The sequence below is a fragment of the Peromyscus leucopus genome, chromosome 19, assembly GCF_004664715.2.
Source record: "Peromyscus leucopus breed LL Stock chromosome 19, UCI_PerLeu_2.1, whole genome shotgun sequence".
NCBI lineage: Eukaryota > Metazoa > Chordata > Mammalia > Rodentia > Cricetidae > Peromyscus > Peromyscus leucopus.
The window spans coordinates 21,231,939-21,249,135 of NC_051079.1; the positions used below are offsets into that span (position 1 = coordinate 21,231,939).

The window sequence follows — 17,197 nt, forward strand, 5'->3', positions numbered from 1 at the left end:
ACAAGGTCCCCTCTTCACAACATCCTTGTATGTCAGTTGCAGAGACAGTTAGTGCAGAGTAATCACTACCTCCCTGTTTTTTGCTTGATCCATTAAGGATGTGGGTGCAGACTATCGAGATTCTCCACTGGGCAAGAGAATCCATCACTCTGCCATGTGAGACAGGAGTGGTAATTCATCTTCCCTAAAGATAAGGAGCTTTTCCTGGTCTGGCCTACACGGCCAGAGATAGGAACCTCACAAGCATACTCTTGCAAGTCTTGTTTCCCCATGTGTCTTCATTCTGTAGGGGCTATAATATAGCTTATTCTGCTGGAATCAGTGTCCCATCCAAGGGAAGTGGTACCACTTGAGCCTAGGGATGCCCTGCCATGCAAGTATATTGTAAATTTAACCCATTTTCCTCAAGCATTGAATTACCATAACCATTTTTTAATATACCCGATTTTGAATATTATAGTAAATAAGTTTACTTTTAAACTTATTTTGAGTTGCCTGCTTTAGGCTAAACTTTGACTATATATAAAAGATGCCTTGATTGCCCTTTTTTTTCAACAATTTACAATAAACTAGTAAATCTCACAAGATTAGGATTTTATAAACTAGGATAATTTATCCCTGTGAATATTTTGAGCCTTAAAAATTACAGTTACTGAATTGAAACTTTTAGTACCAAAGTAAACTTTTTTTTTTAATGATTTTTTTTTATTTTATTTTATGTGCATTGGTGTTTTGCCTGCATGTTTCTCTGTATAAGAGTATTGGATTCCCTGGAGCTGGAGTTACACAGACAATTGTGAGCTGCCATGTGGGTGCTGGGAATTAAACCCAGGTCCTCTGGAAGAACTGCCAGTGGCCATTTCTCCAAACTAAATTTTAAAATATAAATACAGTCCATTAAAAATTTGGGAACCTCTCTCTCCTGATCCTTATATAGTGTACTTATACAAAATCGAAATCAGTTTGACAGATTGTTTTTTGTTTTCATGACAGGGTTTCTTTGTGTAGTCTTGACTGTCCTAGAACTCACTCTGTAGACCAGGCTGGCCTTGAACTCACAGAGATCTGCCTGCCTCTGCCTCCCGAGTGCTGGGATTAAAGGTGTGCACCACCACCACCTGGCCATCCCTCTCTTTTAATTGAAAATAGATTTGTACAATATATTCTGCTTATGGTTTCCCCACTCCCAAACTCCTCTTAGCTCTCCCCACCTCCCCTTCCACCCAAATCCACACCCTTTCTTATTCTGTCTTAAAAACGAATGGGCAGCTAAAAAAGAAAATAATAATAAAATAAGATTAAAAAACAATGGGAAAAGATTAAATGCGGACAATTAAAAATAAACGGGGGAAAAAAGGAGCCGAAGAAGCATAAAAAACATACATAGATGCGGAAACACACATTAGCAAACACAGAAATCCCATAAAGACAAAAATCTGAAACCACAGTGTATAAGCAAAAGACCTATGGGGATTAAAATACAAGACAAAAAAACCCTCCAGTATTACCACTGAGTTAGTTTTGTGCTGGCCATCCATGCTGGGCATAGGGCCTTGTCCTTAAGAATGGTTTGTATCCCCGTGAGACTCATTGGAGAAAACATTTTTCTTTGCAAGTGGCAGTAGCTTCTGGGTTAGGAAGGAGGGTTTGTGTCCACTTGCCCTCAGTGCTGGGACCCCATCTGGCTTCAGCATGTGCATGCCGCCTCAGTTGCAGTCCTTGTATTGAGTTCATATGGGTGTCAGTTCTGTTGTGTCTGGAGGGCACTGATTCCTTGATGTCCTCCATCCCCATTGGCTCTTACACTCTTTCCACTTCCTCTTCCCCAGAGTTCCCTGAGCCCTGACTCGAGAGACCTGGTGGAGACTTCCCATTTAGGACTGTTTTGAGGTCTCTCACTCTCAGGCTACTGTGTAGCTGTGGGTCTCTATATTTGTTCCCATCTGCTTCCGGAGGAAGTTTCTTTGATGGTTGAGCAAGACACTGATCTATGAATATAGCAAAATGTCATTAGGAGTCCTTTCATTGCTATGTTGATGGCTTTCCCATAGCTGTATAGGTGAACACACACCCCTGGCCCCTTATCCCAGGTCTTAATTTTTCTAGCCTGTATACACTAATTTCTACAGAAAGTCTTGAGACCTCATACAGTTAACTGCATACCTGGGAGGGGTACCTGGATACTCAAGTTACCGCCCAGTGAGCTTGCCTGTCCTTGCCTGCTTTCCTGAAAGAATATTAGCATTTAGCAGACCCAATTGTGAGCATTTCAAGCAGGCATAGCTGGAGTCACAAAGATGGCAGTTGGTTCTGCTTATTATTAGCTGTGTACATACTGTTCAACCATTAGATCTTGTAAACCACAGGCACAGGGTAAAACTTACAGGAAGCATAAGACAGTATTTATGACATCTGTAGTGTGTAGAGTTATTTATTGTAATTAGCACTAAATTGATGTTTACAGCATCGAACAGAATTTAGCAGGCTGTGATGATGGAGTTATTATTGAGAAGTTTCAGACAGATGGGCCCTTACATCCTTTTCATGTATGAGCATCTCATTAGTTATTTTAATTATAAATACCTTTATACCATAAGATAACTAAGAGTAGCCACTACTGGAAATAGTTTGCCTCTTAATTGTTCTCAGGTGCACAGTGCCTTCTTCCTGGGCTCTTCTGTTCTCCCTCTCACAGACAGGGGCCTGCCTGACCTAGGATGGGCTTTGCAGGAAACTTTGAGACCTTCGTGCTTAGGTCTGAAGTGTGGTTATTTATTTACTTTGTAAACAAAGGCAAGAGTATTTAGGCTTGGTGGGACAGAGGCAAAGGCAAACCACAGGCACAGGGCACGTGACCCCAAGAACAGAAAGAATGACCTGTCTCAGTTAGAGGAGGCAGGCTTGGAGTTTAGTAGAAAGAACCAGCATGGCTCCTGTCAGCAGTCTCCCACCCAAGCAGTGCAGGTGAAGGACACTCCAGCACACCCCTTGGCCACTCTGAGGTGGGGACCTGAACTCACCCGTTGGTAAGGCTGGTGGGGCACCTGGGGTCTCAGCTTGGGTAAAGGAGGGGAAGGACTGATCCCCTCCTGTCTACACTGCAGCTCCTATGGTGGCCAGACAAGAATATTAAAACCTCGCTCCTGGGAGGAAAATAAGGACTCAGTCAGATTTGGTATCGGGAAACACAGCAGTCTTTCCAGGACTATGACCCCGCCTGTGAGAGTCGTGGGGGCCCAGAATGTCTCAGGAAGCACCTCAAATGCAACAACCCACCGATCTGGAGAGACCCAGAGCAAGCCTGAGCCCCTGAGGGGTAGAAATCTCGCTGGAACCTCCAAGTATTGTTCCTGCTGGAGACAGAGAATGCCACTCAGTGAAGGTCAGATTAGGAGCTTTTTTTTTTTTTGGTTTTTCGAGACAGGGTTTCTCTGTGTAGCTTTGCGCCTTTCCTGAAACTCGCTTTGGAGACCAGGCTGGCCTCGAACTCACAGAGATCCACCTGGCTCTGCCTCCCAAGTGCTGGGATTAAAGGCGTGCGCCAACACCGCCCGGCCAAATTAGGAGCTTTATTTGCTCCGAGTAGAGAGCAGGCTAATGCCAAGAAGGACTCTAGGAAAGGCAGGGTAGGGTTTATAAAGCCAGAAACAGCAATTATACCACACCAGGAGCAGGCAAGGGTTTGAAACAGAAGTTTCAAAAGTGTCTGTTCAGTTGATTAAAAGAGTTTGTTTCTTGTAAAACTGGAGCTCCAGAAGCTGCAGGTTCAGCTGAACGAGTGTGCTGCTCGGAAAGGTGTGCTTCGCAGGGCCTTGGGGACAGTTGAGTGGAACATGGGATGGAGTTAGCTAAACTAGGACAAAATGGAGTTACTTTGGGCACTTCAGTAAGTAAAGGAGTGATGTCAAGGAGGAAGGTTGGGGGTTTGTGGGGCTAAAAGTTAGCTTCAGGGCCAGGCATGTATGTGATAGGCAAGCGCTCGCCCAGTGAGCCATTCCTTCAGCCTAAGTTGTGTGGGTTTTTTTTTTTGTTTTGGTTTGGTTTTTGGATTTTCGAGACAGGGTTTCTCTGTGTAGCTTTGAGCCTTTCCTGGATCTCACTCTGTAGACCAGGCTGGCCTTGAACTCACAGAGATCCTCCTGGCTCTGCCTCCGAGTGCTGGAAGGTGTGCGCCACCACCGCCTGGCCAGTTGTGTGTTTTTGATGAAGTGATATATGAGGTTACTTGGACTCATTTCTTTGTGCTTTTGATGGGGCAGTAAATTATGACAGGAAGATGTAGTGGAGGAAATGGTTGAATTCCTTGGCCATGAAGCAGAGAGGCAGGGCAGGGTTGGGAGACAAAATACATTCTTTAATAGAATAGTTACCGCAGTGACTAGTTGGGCTATGGTTATGGGAGCCTCAAAATGCCTGGGTGCCTGGGGGTGAGTCTAGAAGCAAAGCCTTTTCAATGAGTTTATATTTTGGAGCCTGCCGTGGGTGGGGCTGGGCGATTCCTGAGATGCTGACACATTTTTCTGTAGTCCTTAGGCTTTTTTTTTTTTTTTTTTGCCTTCAGATTTGTAACAAAACTTATTTTTGTATGAAACAGTATTGGAGTTTATTAAAAGATTTTAACATAGTCTTAAATATCAGATTAATAGAGGAAAAAAAGTGTTGTATGCACCATGATTTGGGTGTGCGATTCTGAAGAGAGTGTCATGCTTGAGTGACTTTACCATAATTTTATATGTATGACTTCAAAGCCAAAGTTATGTCAGAAGGTTGCTAAGGAACCTGAATGGTCATAGTTAGTTCCTGGTGTGCCTTAGATGGGGGATACAGCTAATAGGTAAAAACCCTTGATCTGGAAAGTTAAACTTAGTTTGATTTGATGGGGGGGGGTGTTTTGTTTTGTTTTGTTTTGTTTTTGTTTTCCTTCGAGACAGGGTTTCTCTGTGTAGCTTTGGAGCCTGTCCTGGATCTCACTCTGTAGCCCAGGCTGGCCTGGAACTCACAGATCTACCTGCCTCTGCCTCCTGAGTGCTGGGATTAAAGGCGTGCACCACCACCCCGGCTTGTTTTTTAGAGAGAAGATCTTACTGTGTAGCTCTGGCTGTCCTGGAACTCACTGTGTAACTGAGGCTACCCTTGAACTCAGGCTTGACACCACTCTCTGCAAAAGGCCATTCTCTATAATGTCTTTGCTGATGAACAGGGAGGGACACAGACCAAACCTATCCAGAGGAAAATCTCAACCTGTCTGATCTAAGAGATAGATGAGAAGGTCTTCAACTTGGAGAATGGAGGGCCTTTCAGTACTAATGTGAACATCTAACCACATCAACAGTATGGCAGATTGCTGTGGCTAATCCTACCATTAACCGGGATAAGATAGAACAAAGCTCTTCAATCATGAGTCTTGAGAGTCTTGAGAACAGTGATGTTAATAATTATCTAAATCACTAAAGCTTAAGACAGTGGAGACACCCTTAATCCCAGCACTCAGGAAGCAAAGGCCTCTGAATTTGAGCTAGCCTGGTCTATATAGTAACTTAACTAGCCAGCCAGTGCTACATGGTAAGACTTTGGTGCTGTTTGTTTGTTTGTTTGTTTGTTTGTTTTGTTTTTTATTTGGTTTGGTTTGGTTTTTTGAGATAGGGTTTGTGTAGCCTTGGCTGTCCTGGAACCAGCTTTGTAGACCAGACTGGCCTCCAGTTCAGGGATCTGCCTGCCTCTGCCTCCCAAGTGCCGGGATTAAAGGCAGGTGCCATCACTGCCCAGCATAAGACCCTGGTGTTTGTTTTTTAATTTTATCTATAAACATATATATGCATGTGTAGTTATATATAGTTGTCCTGTATATATGTGTGTGTATACAGTTTTATTTTTATATATTATATATGTGTGTGTTATATGAAGAGAGAGAGAATGAATGAATGAATGGATTGTGGAAAAACACCAAAGAACAGTTTTAAGAAGGAATCCAGGCCAGGCAGTGGTGGCACACGCCTTTAATCCCAGCACTTGGGAGGCAGAGGCAGGCTGAACTCTGTGAGTTCTAGGCCAGCCTGGTCTACAGAGTGAGTTCCAGGAAGGGCACCAAAGCTACACAGAGAAACCCTGTCTTGAAAAGTCAAACAAAAAAAAAAGAAAGAAAATAAAAATGAAATATTTGTCTTTTAATAGTTTGCAGGTATAAATGACTTTATTCTGACGATCTACTTGAGGCTGTGGAAAATCTAAGGGTTTTATTCTAGGAAATCACTTCTTAAGGTCTTTTGGTCTGGGCAGAGAGGGCCTCTCCATCCAACAGTGCATCAGAAATGACTGAAGCAATCAGCCTTTGTTAGAAGAATAAGAGAAAATGTATGGTCATAGGGAAATAAAATGTTGGGATCTTTAACTGGGCAGTGGTGGCGCAGGCCTTTAATCCCAGCACTCGGGAGGCAGAGGGCAGGTGGATCTCTGAGTTTGAGGCCAGCCTGGTCTACAAAGCGAGTTCTAGGACAGCCAGAGCTGTTATACAGAGAAACTTTGTCTCAAAAAAAAAAAAAAAACACTCATGGGAGGACAAGTGGGCAGTAGTTCTCATGAGATCCAAGACTTACTGGAAGCTACTACTCAATGGAAATTCCTGGAGATTTAGTGTTAAATGTGAGGCAGTTTGCTGTTTTTAGTGATAGTGGTATAGGATATGGCTGTTAGAAGTGAGTACCAGGTTGGCTACAGGAAACATGTTTATGGCTGACAGAATGAAATTGAAAATTCAGGTGAACCTGTGTGGTTGGTAAGCCCTAGCTATATGATCCACACTAGTTGAGACTAATGTTAACTTTCTTACTCTAAAGACATTTTATCTGCATACAGTGTCTGGAGGGGTGTAGGAAGCAGTTCACAGCTCCTGCCTCCAGAGTATTCTACATACAGTCAGGCCCATGAGAAACCTCTGTACTTGTTAGCCAGCCAGCTGTCTTCACAGTTGTTACTCTGGAAACTGAGTGAAGCCTCCAGGGTTTGGTGCTGATTGATGTGTGTGCTCCACCCCCGACAGCGGTCCCTCCTCTGGCTACCAATACTGTGTCTCCATCTCTTGCTCTGCTGGCAAGCAACCTGTCCATGCCCACAAGTGACCTACCACCTGGTGCCTCCCCAAGGAAAAAGCCTCGGAAGCAGCAGCACGTGATCTCAACAGAAGAAGGGGATATGATGGAGACAAACAGCACTGATGATGAGAAGTCCACTGCCAAAAGTCTGTTGGTGAAGGCTGAGAAACGAAAGTCTCCTCCCAAAGAGTATATTGGTAAGACCACTTCGGCTGACTGTCTCCTGCTCTCACCACCTAAACCAGGTCCGTCTCAGAGCGTCAGTCTCACTTGCATCCTTACCTCCTAGAACTGAGCTTTGAGGATGATTAAAATCATTTATATAACATGCCATTTAATGTCCTCTTGTTTTCTCATTTGACTAGATGAAGAAGGTGTGAGATATGTCCCAGTGCGACCAAGACCTCCCATCACTTTGCTTCGTCACTATCGGAACCCCTGGAAAGCTGCTTACCACCACTTTCAGAGGTACAGTGACGTCCGGGTCAAAGGTTAGTTTCCTCAGAAGCGTCTAGTATTAATCATGAAATGGCATAACATGTAAGCTATATTGTAGTCACAAAATTTGGTTCTAATTTCCAGCCAAAATACGCTATACCCAGTTGAGTATAACAGTGGAAATTACTCTTTGCTCCCAGAAAGCTGTGTGTTTATTGGGATCCCAGTGAAATAAACAAGGAGAAGCCTTGGTTATAATAAATTTTGTGAGATAACAGATCCCCAAGTACTGATGCATTAACCTCCTTGGTTCTGCAAGTACTCGTAGGAGAGCCTGTAATTGTATCTGCAGTTTAACATAGTCAGAAGTGCACTAATAGTTTCTAGGATTCTAAAATGATTACATACACTATAGGTATTGTTTTCCAAAAGATCTTCATTCAACACATACGTGAAACAGTTCATGATGTAGGGGACAGACTGGAGAGATGACTCAGTGGTCAGAGCACTGGTTGCTTTTGTAGAAGACCCCAGTTAGTTCTTAGCACCTACACAGTGGCTCACAACTAGATAGTTAGATGACTCCAGTTCCAGGGGATCCACCAGGAACAAATGTGATAAATAAAGAAAGTAAAAATTAAATAAAAAAAAAAAAAGGCTCCAGGGTAAACCCTTGGTATTTTGTTGTTGAACTTTAATATGATTGTTTTGTTTTTGTTTTGATTTGATTTGATTTTTCGAGACAGGGTTTCCCTTGTGTAGCTCTGGCTGCCCTGTAACTTGCTTTGTAGACCAGGCTGTCCTTCAACTCACAGAGATCCGCCTGCCTCTGCCTCCTTTAATGTGATTTTTTTAATGACTTAATTATTTTATGTGCATTGGTTGTGGTTTGTTTTTGTGTGTGTGTGTGCCTACGTGTGTCAGATCCCCTGGGACTGAATTCAGGCAGTTGCGAGCTGCCATGTGGGAACTGGACCTTTGTCCTCTGGAAGAGCAGCCAGTCCTTCCAACCACTGAACCAGCACTCCAGTATGAAATGTGAATAAGCCCACATTCAATGAAAATGGTTGATAACTTTGAAAATATCGCTACTCGATGGTCCTTTAAATTTCATTTCATCTCTAATATAATGAATATATGGAGAATTGTATATTACCAAAAATTGGCCGCATTGTTGTTTTCATAAACTCAACTTGGAAACTTCTATAATAGTTTTCTTGGCCTCACAGTGAGTCTTATTTGAATAAGTTACTAACTTATGTCAAAGATCAGGGGTTCTCAAAAAAAAAAGTCTAGTGTTGAATTAAGTTTGTGGTTTTTGTATCAGGTCACATTCATAGCTAATGTAGCCCACATGCCATGGTCTGGACACATCCGGAAGGTTCCACAACCTCCCAGAGCAGTGCCACACTAGCTGGGGATCAAGGACTGGTTGGGTGCTTGTGCAGCATGCATTGGACCCTGGAATGTAGCATGCATTCAGTCTCCAGCACTGCAGAAAGCCCAGTGTGCTACGTGACTCATGCCTGTAATGCCAGTGTGTAAAGAGGCTGAGACAAATGGATTTGTATGTTGGAGCCTAGCCTGAGATACATGAGACCCTGTCTCAAAAACAAACAAACGTGAGTCTATAGGGAGTAGTTCACATTGAAACCATAAGAAAAATGTATAAGTAGTTGATAAACTAAATTATTTAGGGACTAATGACAAAAAATAAATCTGTACATGCTTAATACAGACACAGGGTTTTTCTTTTTAAATATTGATATGCGAATGTGGAACCCACATTCAGAGGGCCAATTATACTGTGAAATTCTCAGAGAAGCGTGTTGATCTTCAGTGGAAAAGAGCATCTGCTCACACCACAAGAATTGTGTGGCTGTAAATGTTTAGAGATGAGCCTGGCAACATTTTAACCCATACTAAGTAGAGACTTACTGCTGGTTGAGCCTTCCTTTTTATTTTTATTTTTTATTTATTTATTTTTTAATTTATTTATTATGTATACGGTGTTCCATCTGCACGTATCCCTGCAGGCCAGAAGAGGGCACCAGATCTCATTACAGAAGGTTGTGAGCCACCATGTGGTTGCTGGGAATTGAACTCAGGACCTTTGGAAGAGCAAGCAGTGCTCTTAACCTCTGAGCCATCTCTCCAGCCCCAGCCTTCCTTTTTAAAAGCTGTCCCATGGGAAGTACTTTGGCAGATGACTTAAGCTCCCGAGTATCTCTGTTTGGGTATAAACATGCAGTCACCACACCTCTTTCCTGCTAAACTTTGAACTACTTGGCCACAGCTTTCAGATCCAATTCATATATAAACAAATGAAGACAGAATACCAGAGCTGTGCACCCATAGCAAAGTGAAGTGGATGGAGTCAGGAAGAACACAGGAAATAACCACATGACAAGGAAGTCTAAGGATTGAAGATGTAACTCATCTGGTAGAGTACTGCCTGGCCTACACAAGGCCTGGTGTCCGGTTGCCAGCACTGTGCAAATACAGCACTAAATGGGAAGCTTTGTGTTGGTTTTTTGTTTGTTTAGACAGGATCTCTGGATGGCCTAGAACTCAGTTTTTAGTCCAAGCTGACCTTGAACACACAGAGACCCACCTGCTTTTGTTGTGATTGAAGTTGTGTACTACCACACCTGGCTTTTAAAACAAAAAAAAAAATTAAAGAATAGACAAAGTAACCTAGATTCTATCTCATAATTTGATTTTTAAAAATAAAAGAAAATAAATTCAAATAAAGTACAAAGGAAAAATAGTAAAGATAAGAGCAGAAGACAGTAAAGTTGAAAACTAAAGAAAAATCCCTGAAACAAGGCTTTGCAGACCCTGTCCCCTGTGGCCGCTTGCCCGCAACCGTGGTCAGGCCACTGGGTTCTTCTTGTTCCTTGATATGGCCAGCGCTTGGGGCCAAAGACAGTGGAACACTCTGAGCACTGGAGAAGTTTTGCAGGATTGATGTACTGAAGGGATCAGAGAATGGGGGCTTAATCCTGAGAACACAGGTCCTGGCACATTGTCCGTGGCAAATACTGCACTGTGTCCAAATGGTTCCCAGTTTTTCATCTGCACACCAAAACCGAGTGACTGGGTGGCAAAACCAGTCTTTGGAAAAATCAAAGAAGGCGTGAGCATTCTGGAAGCCTTGGAGCAGTTTGGGTCCAAGAACAGTGAAACCATCAAGATCACATTGCCATCTGGTCAGCTCTAATGCTTTCCACTGGAGTGTACCGTACCCACCAGGCCGTTCCTCCTGTGGCTCGGGAGAACGCCCCACCCCATTTGCTCACAATACCTCATAATCTCTGCTCTCGCTGCAGTTCTTTGGGTTCCAGAGTTTCTTCATTCCCTCCAAGTCTAGCTGGATTGCAGACTTAAGTCTATGGTTGTGAATAAAACCTAAAACCAATGACACGCACACACAAAATCGTTCTTTGGAGAAGTTCTTAGCAAAACTGGAAAGAATAAAGGGAAGACACAAAGCAAGAATGAAATGGTACAAATTGTGTAGCCATTGAACGCATAGAGACCTTCAAAGTATGATCCAGAAAGGAGGAAGGTAGCTTGACAGTGCAGACACCTGCTGAGAAATACTCAGTACCGAGTGTGGTGGATGCAGATTAATGGTCAGTTGTATAGCATGTGCAAGGCCCTGGCTGATAACAAAACCTTATGTTTGAAACACTACCTTGCTGTCTATTCCAGACTAGCCTTGAACTTGTGATCCTTCTGCCTCAGCCTTTCTAGTATTGGGGTTGTAGTAGTGGGTTGTACACACCACTGCAGGTGAAAAGACAACGCATGGTAGCACATACCTAATCCAGTGCTCAGGAAGCTGAGAAAGATTGTGAATTGGAAGTGAGCCTGGGCTTCTAGTAAGTTCTAGACCGGTAGCTCAGTTGGTAGAATACTTGCCTAGCCTGCAAGAATCCCTAGGTTCAGTTCCTAGCACTACATAAAAGCAGACAGAGTAGCACACATCTGCAACCCCAGGACTCAGGAAGTAGAGGCAAGATGATCAAAAGTTCACAATCAGCCTTAACTACACGGCGTTTCAAGGCCTGCTGAGGGACATTGGTGTTTTAATATTTAGCAATTAAGTAATTTGTTTTCATTACTTATAGAACAAAGTGGGTTCACCTCAAAACTGAATATACAGCCAGGCAGTGGTGGCACACGCCTCCCAGCACTTGGGAGGCAGAGGCAGGCAGATAGATCTCTCGAGTTTGAGGCCAGCCTGGTCTACAGAGTGAGTTCCAGAACTGCTGGGGCTACACAAAGAAACCCTGTCTTGAAAAACCAAAAAAGGAAAAAGAAATAAGTACAGTTCATACTTAGGAATTCTCTTAAAATATAGGTAACTCCACAAAGCTTCCAGAACTTCTGGTCCAGCTCTCCAGCTGCACATAAGGCGCACACATAGAACAAGGCTCAGTTTCCCAAAAGACCATTTCTCCTCTTGGAGATTACCATAGGAACTAGCTGTCCTGCCAGCTCACCCTACTAGAGAACATCTTAAAAGCTTTCTTGTGGAACTGATGAAAATACAGAAAAGAAGCTGGTATAGTGGTGCTGAAGCATGAACCTAATTAGTCTTATCAATAAAAAACAGGAGTCAAATATCGGGGTAATAACCTGAAAGATCAGAGGAGCCACCACCAGTGACTTCTTACCTTTCTGAATCCTCAGACCAAAAGGGCCGAGATCCTGTCTCCACCTCCCAGGTGCTACAGTTAAAGGCATGAGCCTCCCAAGTGCTAGGGTTAAAGGTGTCAGCCACCACTGCCCAACTTCTATGGTTAATTAGTGGCTAGCTCTGCCCTCTGATCTCCAAGCAAGCTTTATTTGTCAGAACACAAACAAAATAATGTACAACAGGTGCCTCCTTTAATTCCAGCACTCATGAAGAAGAAGCCTGTGGAAATCTGTGAGTGTGAGGTCAGCCTGTTCTACACAGCAAGTTCCAGGCCAGACAGCCACGTAGGGAAATCCTATCACAGAAAAGAAATCACAGAAAGTTTGTTCATATTGTTGACCTCTATTACCCCTGATGTAAATGCAGATGATTTGTTTGTAAAGATGTTTCGGGAAAGAAATTTTGTTAAAATATTGACACTTAAGCTGCTTGAACCCAGTGGTTTTGCTTTTATAACAAAGGGAATGATGCTTCATTTTATCTCTGTGTGGTTCCAGAGGAGAAGAAAGCTATGCTACAAGAAATAGCCAATCAGAAGGGAGTGTCCTGCCGTGCCCAAGGCTGGAAAGTCCACCTCTGTGCTGCCCAGTTACTGCAACTGGTAGGTGCAGTTCCATCTGTCCGTTGTTGTCTCGTGCCAAAGAGGTAGCCCAGTAGGTAGCCAGTCTGATGTACCGTAGGCCCTGGGTTTGATCCCCAGAGCTACCTGAAGTGGGGTGATAAAGGCACACAGGCCTGTGGTCCCACAGTTAAAGCAAGTACATCTGTTGCATGGAGATTATGATTATTTATTTATTTGATGGAGGTGAGTCAGAGGACAGCTTTTAGAAGTAGAGTCTCTTCTATCATGTGAGTCCTAGAGGATCAAACTGAGATCATGATGCTTGGGAGAAGTGTCTTTACTCACTGAGCCATCTATCCAGGCCTGAATTTTAGTTTTAATTACCTGGATCCAAACTACATGAAGGTGCTGTAGTGTAAGACCTGGAGTTAAAGTTAACATTATGTCCTGTCAGGACATATGAAAAGAGGGAAGCCGAGTGGTCTTCCCATGAGCCTTTTCCACCGACCACTCTGCTTCCTTAGGAAGGTTCTAGAGCCAAGCAACTCCTTCGCCATGGGCCACCACATGGTTTGCTTCTCAGCAGGTAACAAGCTTCAGTGACCTCCCAGCTCCTGGTAGGATCCAGGCCTGTGCCATCTTGCTTTAGAGAACAGGCAAGGGTCTTCTCTACAACGCCTGCCTCCCACAGTGCCTGCACAGTCATTCTGTTCTGAGAGGAGCTCGTGTTGGCCCCATGTGCGCTGTGCCCTCTTCTCCTGACTCACGAATATGAACTGCAATCTCTGTCATCTGTCCAGTGCTAGAGCTTACGTGAGCCACCATTCCTAAAAACCTAGGACAAAAATCTCTTACCATCCAAGTTAAGGCAAAGCAGCCAGAGTATCCTCACAAAGTATTCCCATCTTTGGAGTAACAGTGCTCTCAAGACCATCTTCTACTGAGTATCAAAACACAGTAGTGTTAGGTGTGGTAGCATTTGTGTTGCTGAGGTAGAAGGGATTTTGTGATAGAGGCCAGCCTGAGCTAACTAGAAAGGCCTTATCTTTAAAAAGGGGTAAGGAGAGAGCTTACCAGCATATACAGAGGCTTGAGTTTGATCCCCAGTACTATATAAACTGGATGTAATGGCACGTGTTTGTAATTTAGTATGATCAAAAGTTCAGAGGCATACTTGGCTACATGGTAGGTTTGAGGTCAGCCTGAAATACATGAAACTCAAAAAAAAAAAATTGTACTGTTGCTAGGGTTAAGTTAATATAAAATATTTCTGTAAAAATGATAGTTATTTTTCAGGGGAATTATGGATGTGGTGTAGTATTTCAAAGTTATCTTTGAAGATGGACTCTGAACTATGGCAAATTGTAACATATTGTAAAGTATTTATTAGTTCATTCCTTTACTGTTTGTTAATGTTAGAACCTTGGTCTGTCCAAGCAAGGCCTTTATCATCCAAGCACTTAGAACAGTTCACAGAATGAACTTCCTCTGCTTGAGAGTGACACAGAAGATGTCTCTGTAGTCACAGTGTGCTCCTCTTCTATGTTGCAGACAAATCTAGAACATGATGTTTATGAAAGACTTACCAACCTACAGGAAGGGATTATCCCAAAGAAAAAAGCAGCAACTGATGATGATCTACATCGAATAAATGAACTAATACAGGTTTGCTGAGTCCTCAACCTTCTGGGTGCCCACTTGGCCACCAAAGCTGCTGCTGCTTCTTCCTTTCCCCTTCATTTGTTTGTTTGTTTAGTTAGATTATATTTTAATGGCAACATTTCTGTCTTCCTTTTTCTCTTTCCAAACCCTCCCATATACCTTTGCTCACTACAAGAGTGTTTTTTTGTACAAACTTGTTTGCTTCAGTGTGCATTACCAGGAGGTGCTCAGCCATTTTTTTATTTACTTTAATTTTTCTACATATATATATAGATATATATATATAGATATATATATAGATATATATATATGCGCACACACATATACACATACATACATATATTATATATTTATGCCACATGCATGCAGGTATCTGCAAAGACCAGAAGAGGGTGTTGGATGCCCTGGAACTGAAATTACAAACAGTTGTGAGCACCAACGTGACTGGGAACCAAATTCAGTTCCTCTTAACGAACAGCAAGCACTGGTAGCTGCTGAGCAATCTCTCCCACCATGTTTCTCTTTTTTTGGGGGGTGGGGAGGTTGGTTGGTTGGTTGGTTGGTTGGTTGGTTGGTTGGTTGGTTGGTTGGTTTTTTCGAGACAGGATTTCTCTGTGTAGTTTTGGTGCCTGTCCTGGATCTCACTTTGTAGACCAGGCTGGCCTCGAACTCATGTTATCTTCTTTTGTCTCCCTCCCACTGATCCCTTCTTCTTCCTATTTAGTCTTCTTTCTACATTAATGTCTTTTTTTTTTTCCAGTGACCCCTTGAGTTTAATTTAATTAGTGTTTTTTAAAAGGTGCATGGGTGGTATTTACAAAAATATGTCTGTGCCCCATACCAGTGAGCCACAGGCTTCTACTTGGTATCAGACATGGATTCCCTCCTGTGGAACCACCACAGATCCAATCAGAAGCAGTTCTTTACCCCTAGAACAGACTGGCCACTATTGCACCAGAAAGTTCCCTTTGCCTGGCCAGTTGGTAGTGTCGCACACAGGGTCCACCAGATGAGTAAGGCTTAAGGACTTCACTATCGATAGCAGTTCTCCCAGAAGGGAGGGCTAGCCAGCAGGAAGAACATCCACTGCCAGCCTGCTTTCCCTTTATCCTCTTAACAAGTCATACAGCATCTTTAGCAACAAGGTCTTACAAATTAGTTCTAGTGGGGGCCTTGGGCCTCCCTGGCCAAGAAAGGGACAATATAGTCAGCCTTGTTCTCTGTGGAATGCCTCGGCCCTAAAAGCCGTCTCACCCATGACATCCAGGTAATGGTGTGCCTTCTGTTCCAGGGAAACATGCAGAGGTGTAAACTAGTGATGGACCAAATCAGTGAGGCCAGAGACTCTATGCTTAAGGTTTTGGATCACAAAGATCGGGTCCTGAAGCTCCTCAACAAGAACGGGACTGTCAAGAAAGTGTCAAAATTGAAGCGAAAGGAAAAGGTGTAGATCCAGAAGAATCAGGACTTGGAAACAATTTATGAAGAATGGTGATTGGGGGGAGGGGAAGAGGGCTTGGCTGCTTTCACAATGGAGCATTGAAAACAGGAGTTTTCCTCATTCAGCTGAGAGCAGAGCTGGTGCACAGAAGGATCAGAGCTGGACTGACATTGGGAGTCCTCCTTCCTCCAGGTACATGCCTGTTGCACCTCTGTCTTCAGCAACTCCTGATACTCGGTGACAGGCGGCCAGCTGAGTTTTCAGCCTCCCAGTCCATAGACTGTATTTATCGGTGGATTCCTGCAGGGCCTGAACTGAGCCTGGACTGAAGGTATCCACTTGGACAATCTGTTATCTCTAGACTAAACATAAAACCTCTTCTCACTCCAGTCAGTTCTTTTTGACCGTCCAGTGCCCAAAATGGCCTTCTACGGTGGTGCCACAGCACCGGAGAGCTGCCGCATCTCACACAGAAGGGTTCCAGCGACCAGTTATCATTTCTTTTCAAAAGAACCATTTCCAAGAGATGTTATTACATTGTCTGAGCTGCCTGTATCAGAGCTGGATTCTTGTGGAGGTCGAGAGCAGGCAATACTGAACTACTCTGGGATCCTGTTCTGGAGAACATTTTCGGTTATCTGTACTTCCCTCCTGGTGTGATGCTGTTAATCATATGTACCACGCATCTCCAAATGTTAATAAAGACTAGAAGAGGTTTTTGTAGATGAGCAGTTGGCCTCTTTCTCATGTGCATCTCCAAGGTGTTCATCTTGCTGCACTCACAGTGTTCGGTTCCTCGTTGAGTTCTACTTATCCCAGCAATCTGATGATGTTTTCAATGGTCAAGTCTTTGACTCTTGTCTTAAATTAAAATAAGCCTGATATAAAGCCACGCAGTAGTGTTGCACACCTTTAATCCCAGCACTTGGGAGGCAAAGACAGGTGGATCTCTATTTGAGTCTAGCCTGGTCTACAGAATAAATTCCTGGACAACCAGCACTACACAGAAAATCCTGTCTCAAAACACAAAAATAATAATAATAAACCTAATGTAACTTGGTCAAAACAAGGACTATTATGGTTGTGATGCTGGCAATGGAGCCCCCAAGTGAGTATATTTTCTTCACAGGATTGTGGGCGCATACTGAAGTAATCTGTGTGGTATAATAACTAGTCTTGAGTTCTTCATTGTGTGTGTGTATGTATTTAGGGAGGGTGACATGCAGGATTTTGTGTGTGTGTTCATACACTTCCCATGTATGTACAGGTGTAAATCAGAGATCAGTGTCACATCAGGT

The 17,197-nt window shown here is 43.4% G+C and overlaps 1 protein-coding gene across 9 annotated transcripts in view; it reads left to right on the forward strand.

Moving 5' to 3' along the window:
- Positions 1-16,627, forward strand: part of Sap130 (Sin3A associated protein 130) — a 96,963-nt gene extending 80,336 nt beyond the window's left edge. For all 9 annotated transcript variants that reach the window (XM_028867085.2, XM_028867093.2, XM_028867086.2 and 6 more), the window contains 5 exons: positions 7,037-7,285; positions 7,454-7,579; positions 12,732-12,835; positions 14,348-14,461; positions 15,750-16,627. In XM_028867085.2, coding sequence (XP_028722918.1) covers positions 7,037-7,285; positions 7,454-7,579; positions 12,732-12,835; positions 14,348-14,461; positions 15,750-15,908 — 752 coding nt within the window. In that variant the 3' untranslated portion in view covers positions 15,909-16,627. The remainder of the gene's footprint in view (positions 1-7,036; positions 7,286-7,453; positions 7,580-12,731; positions 12,836-14,347; positions 14,462-15,749) is intronic.
- The last annotated feature ends 570 nt before the right edge of the window (positions 16,628-17,197 follow it).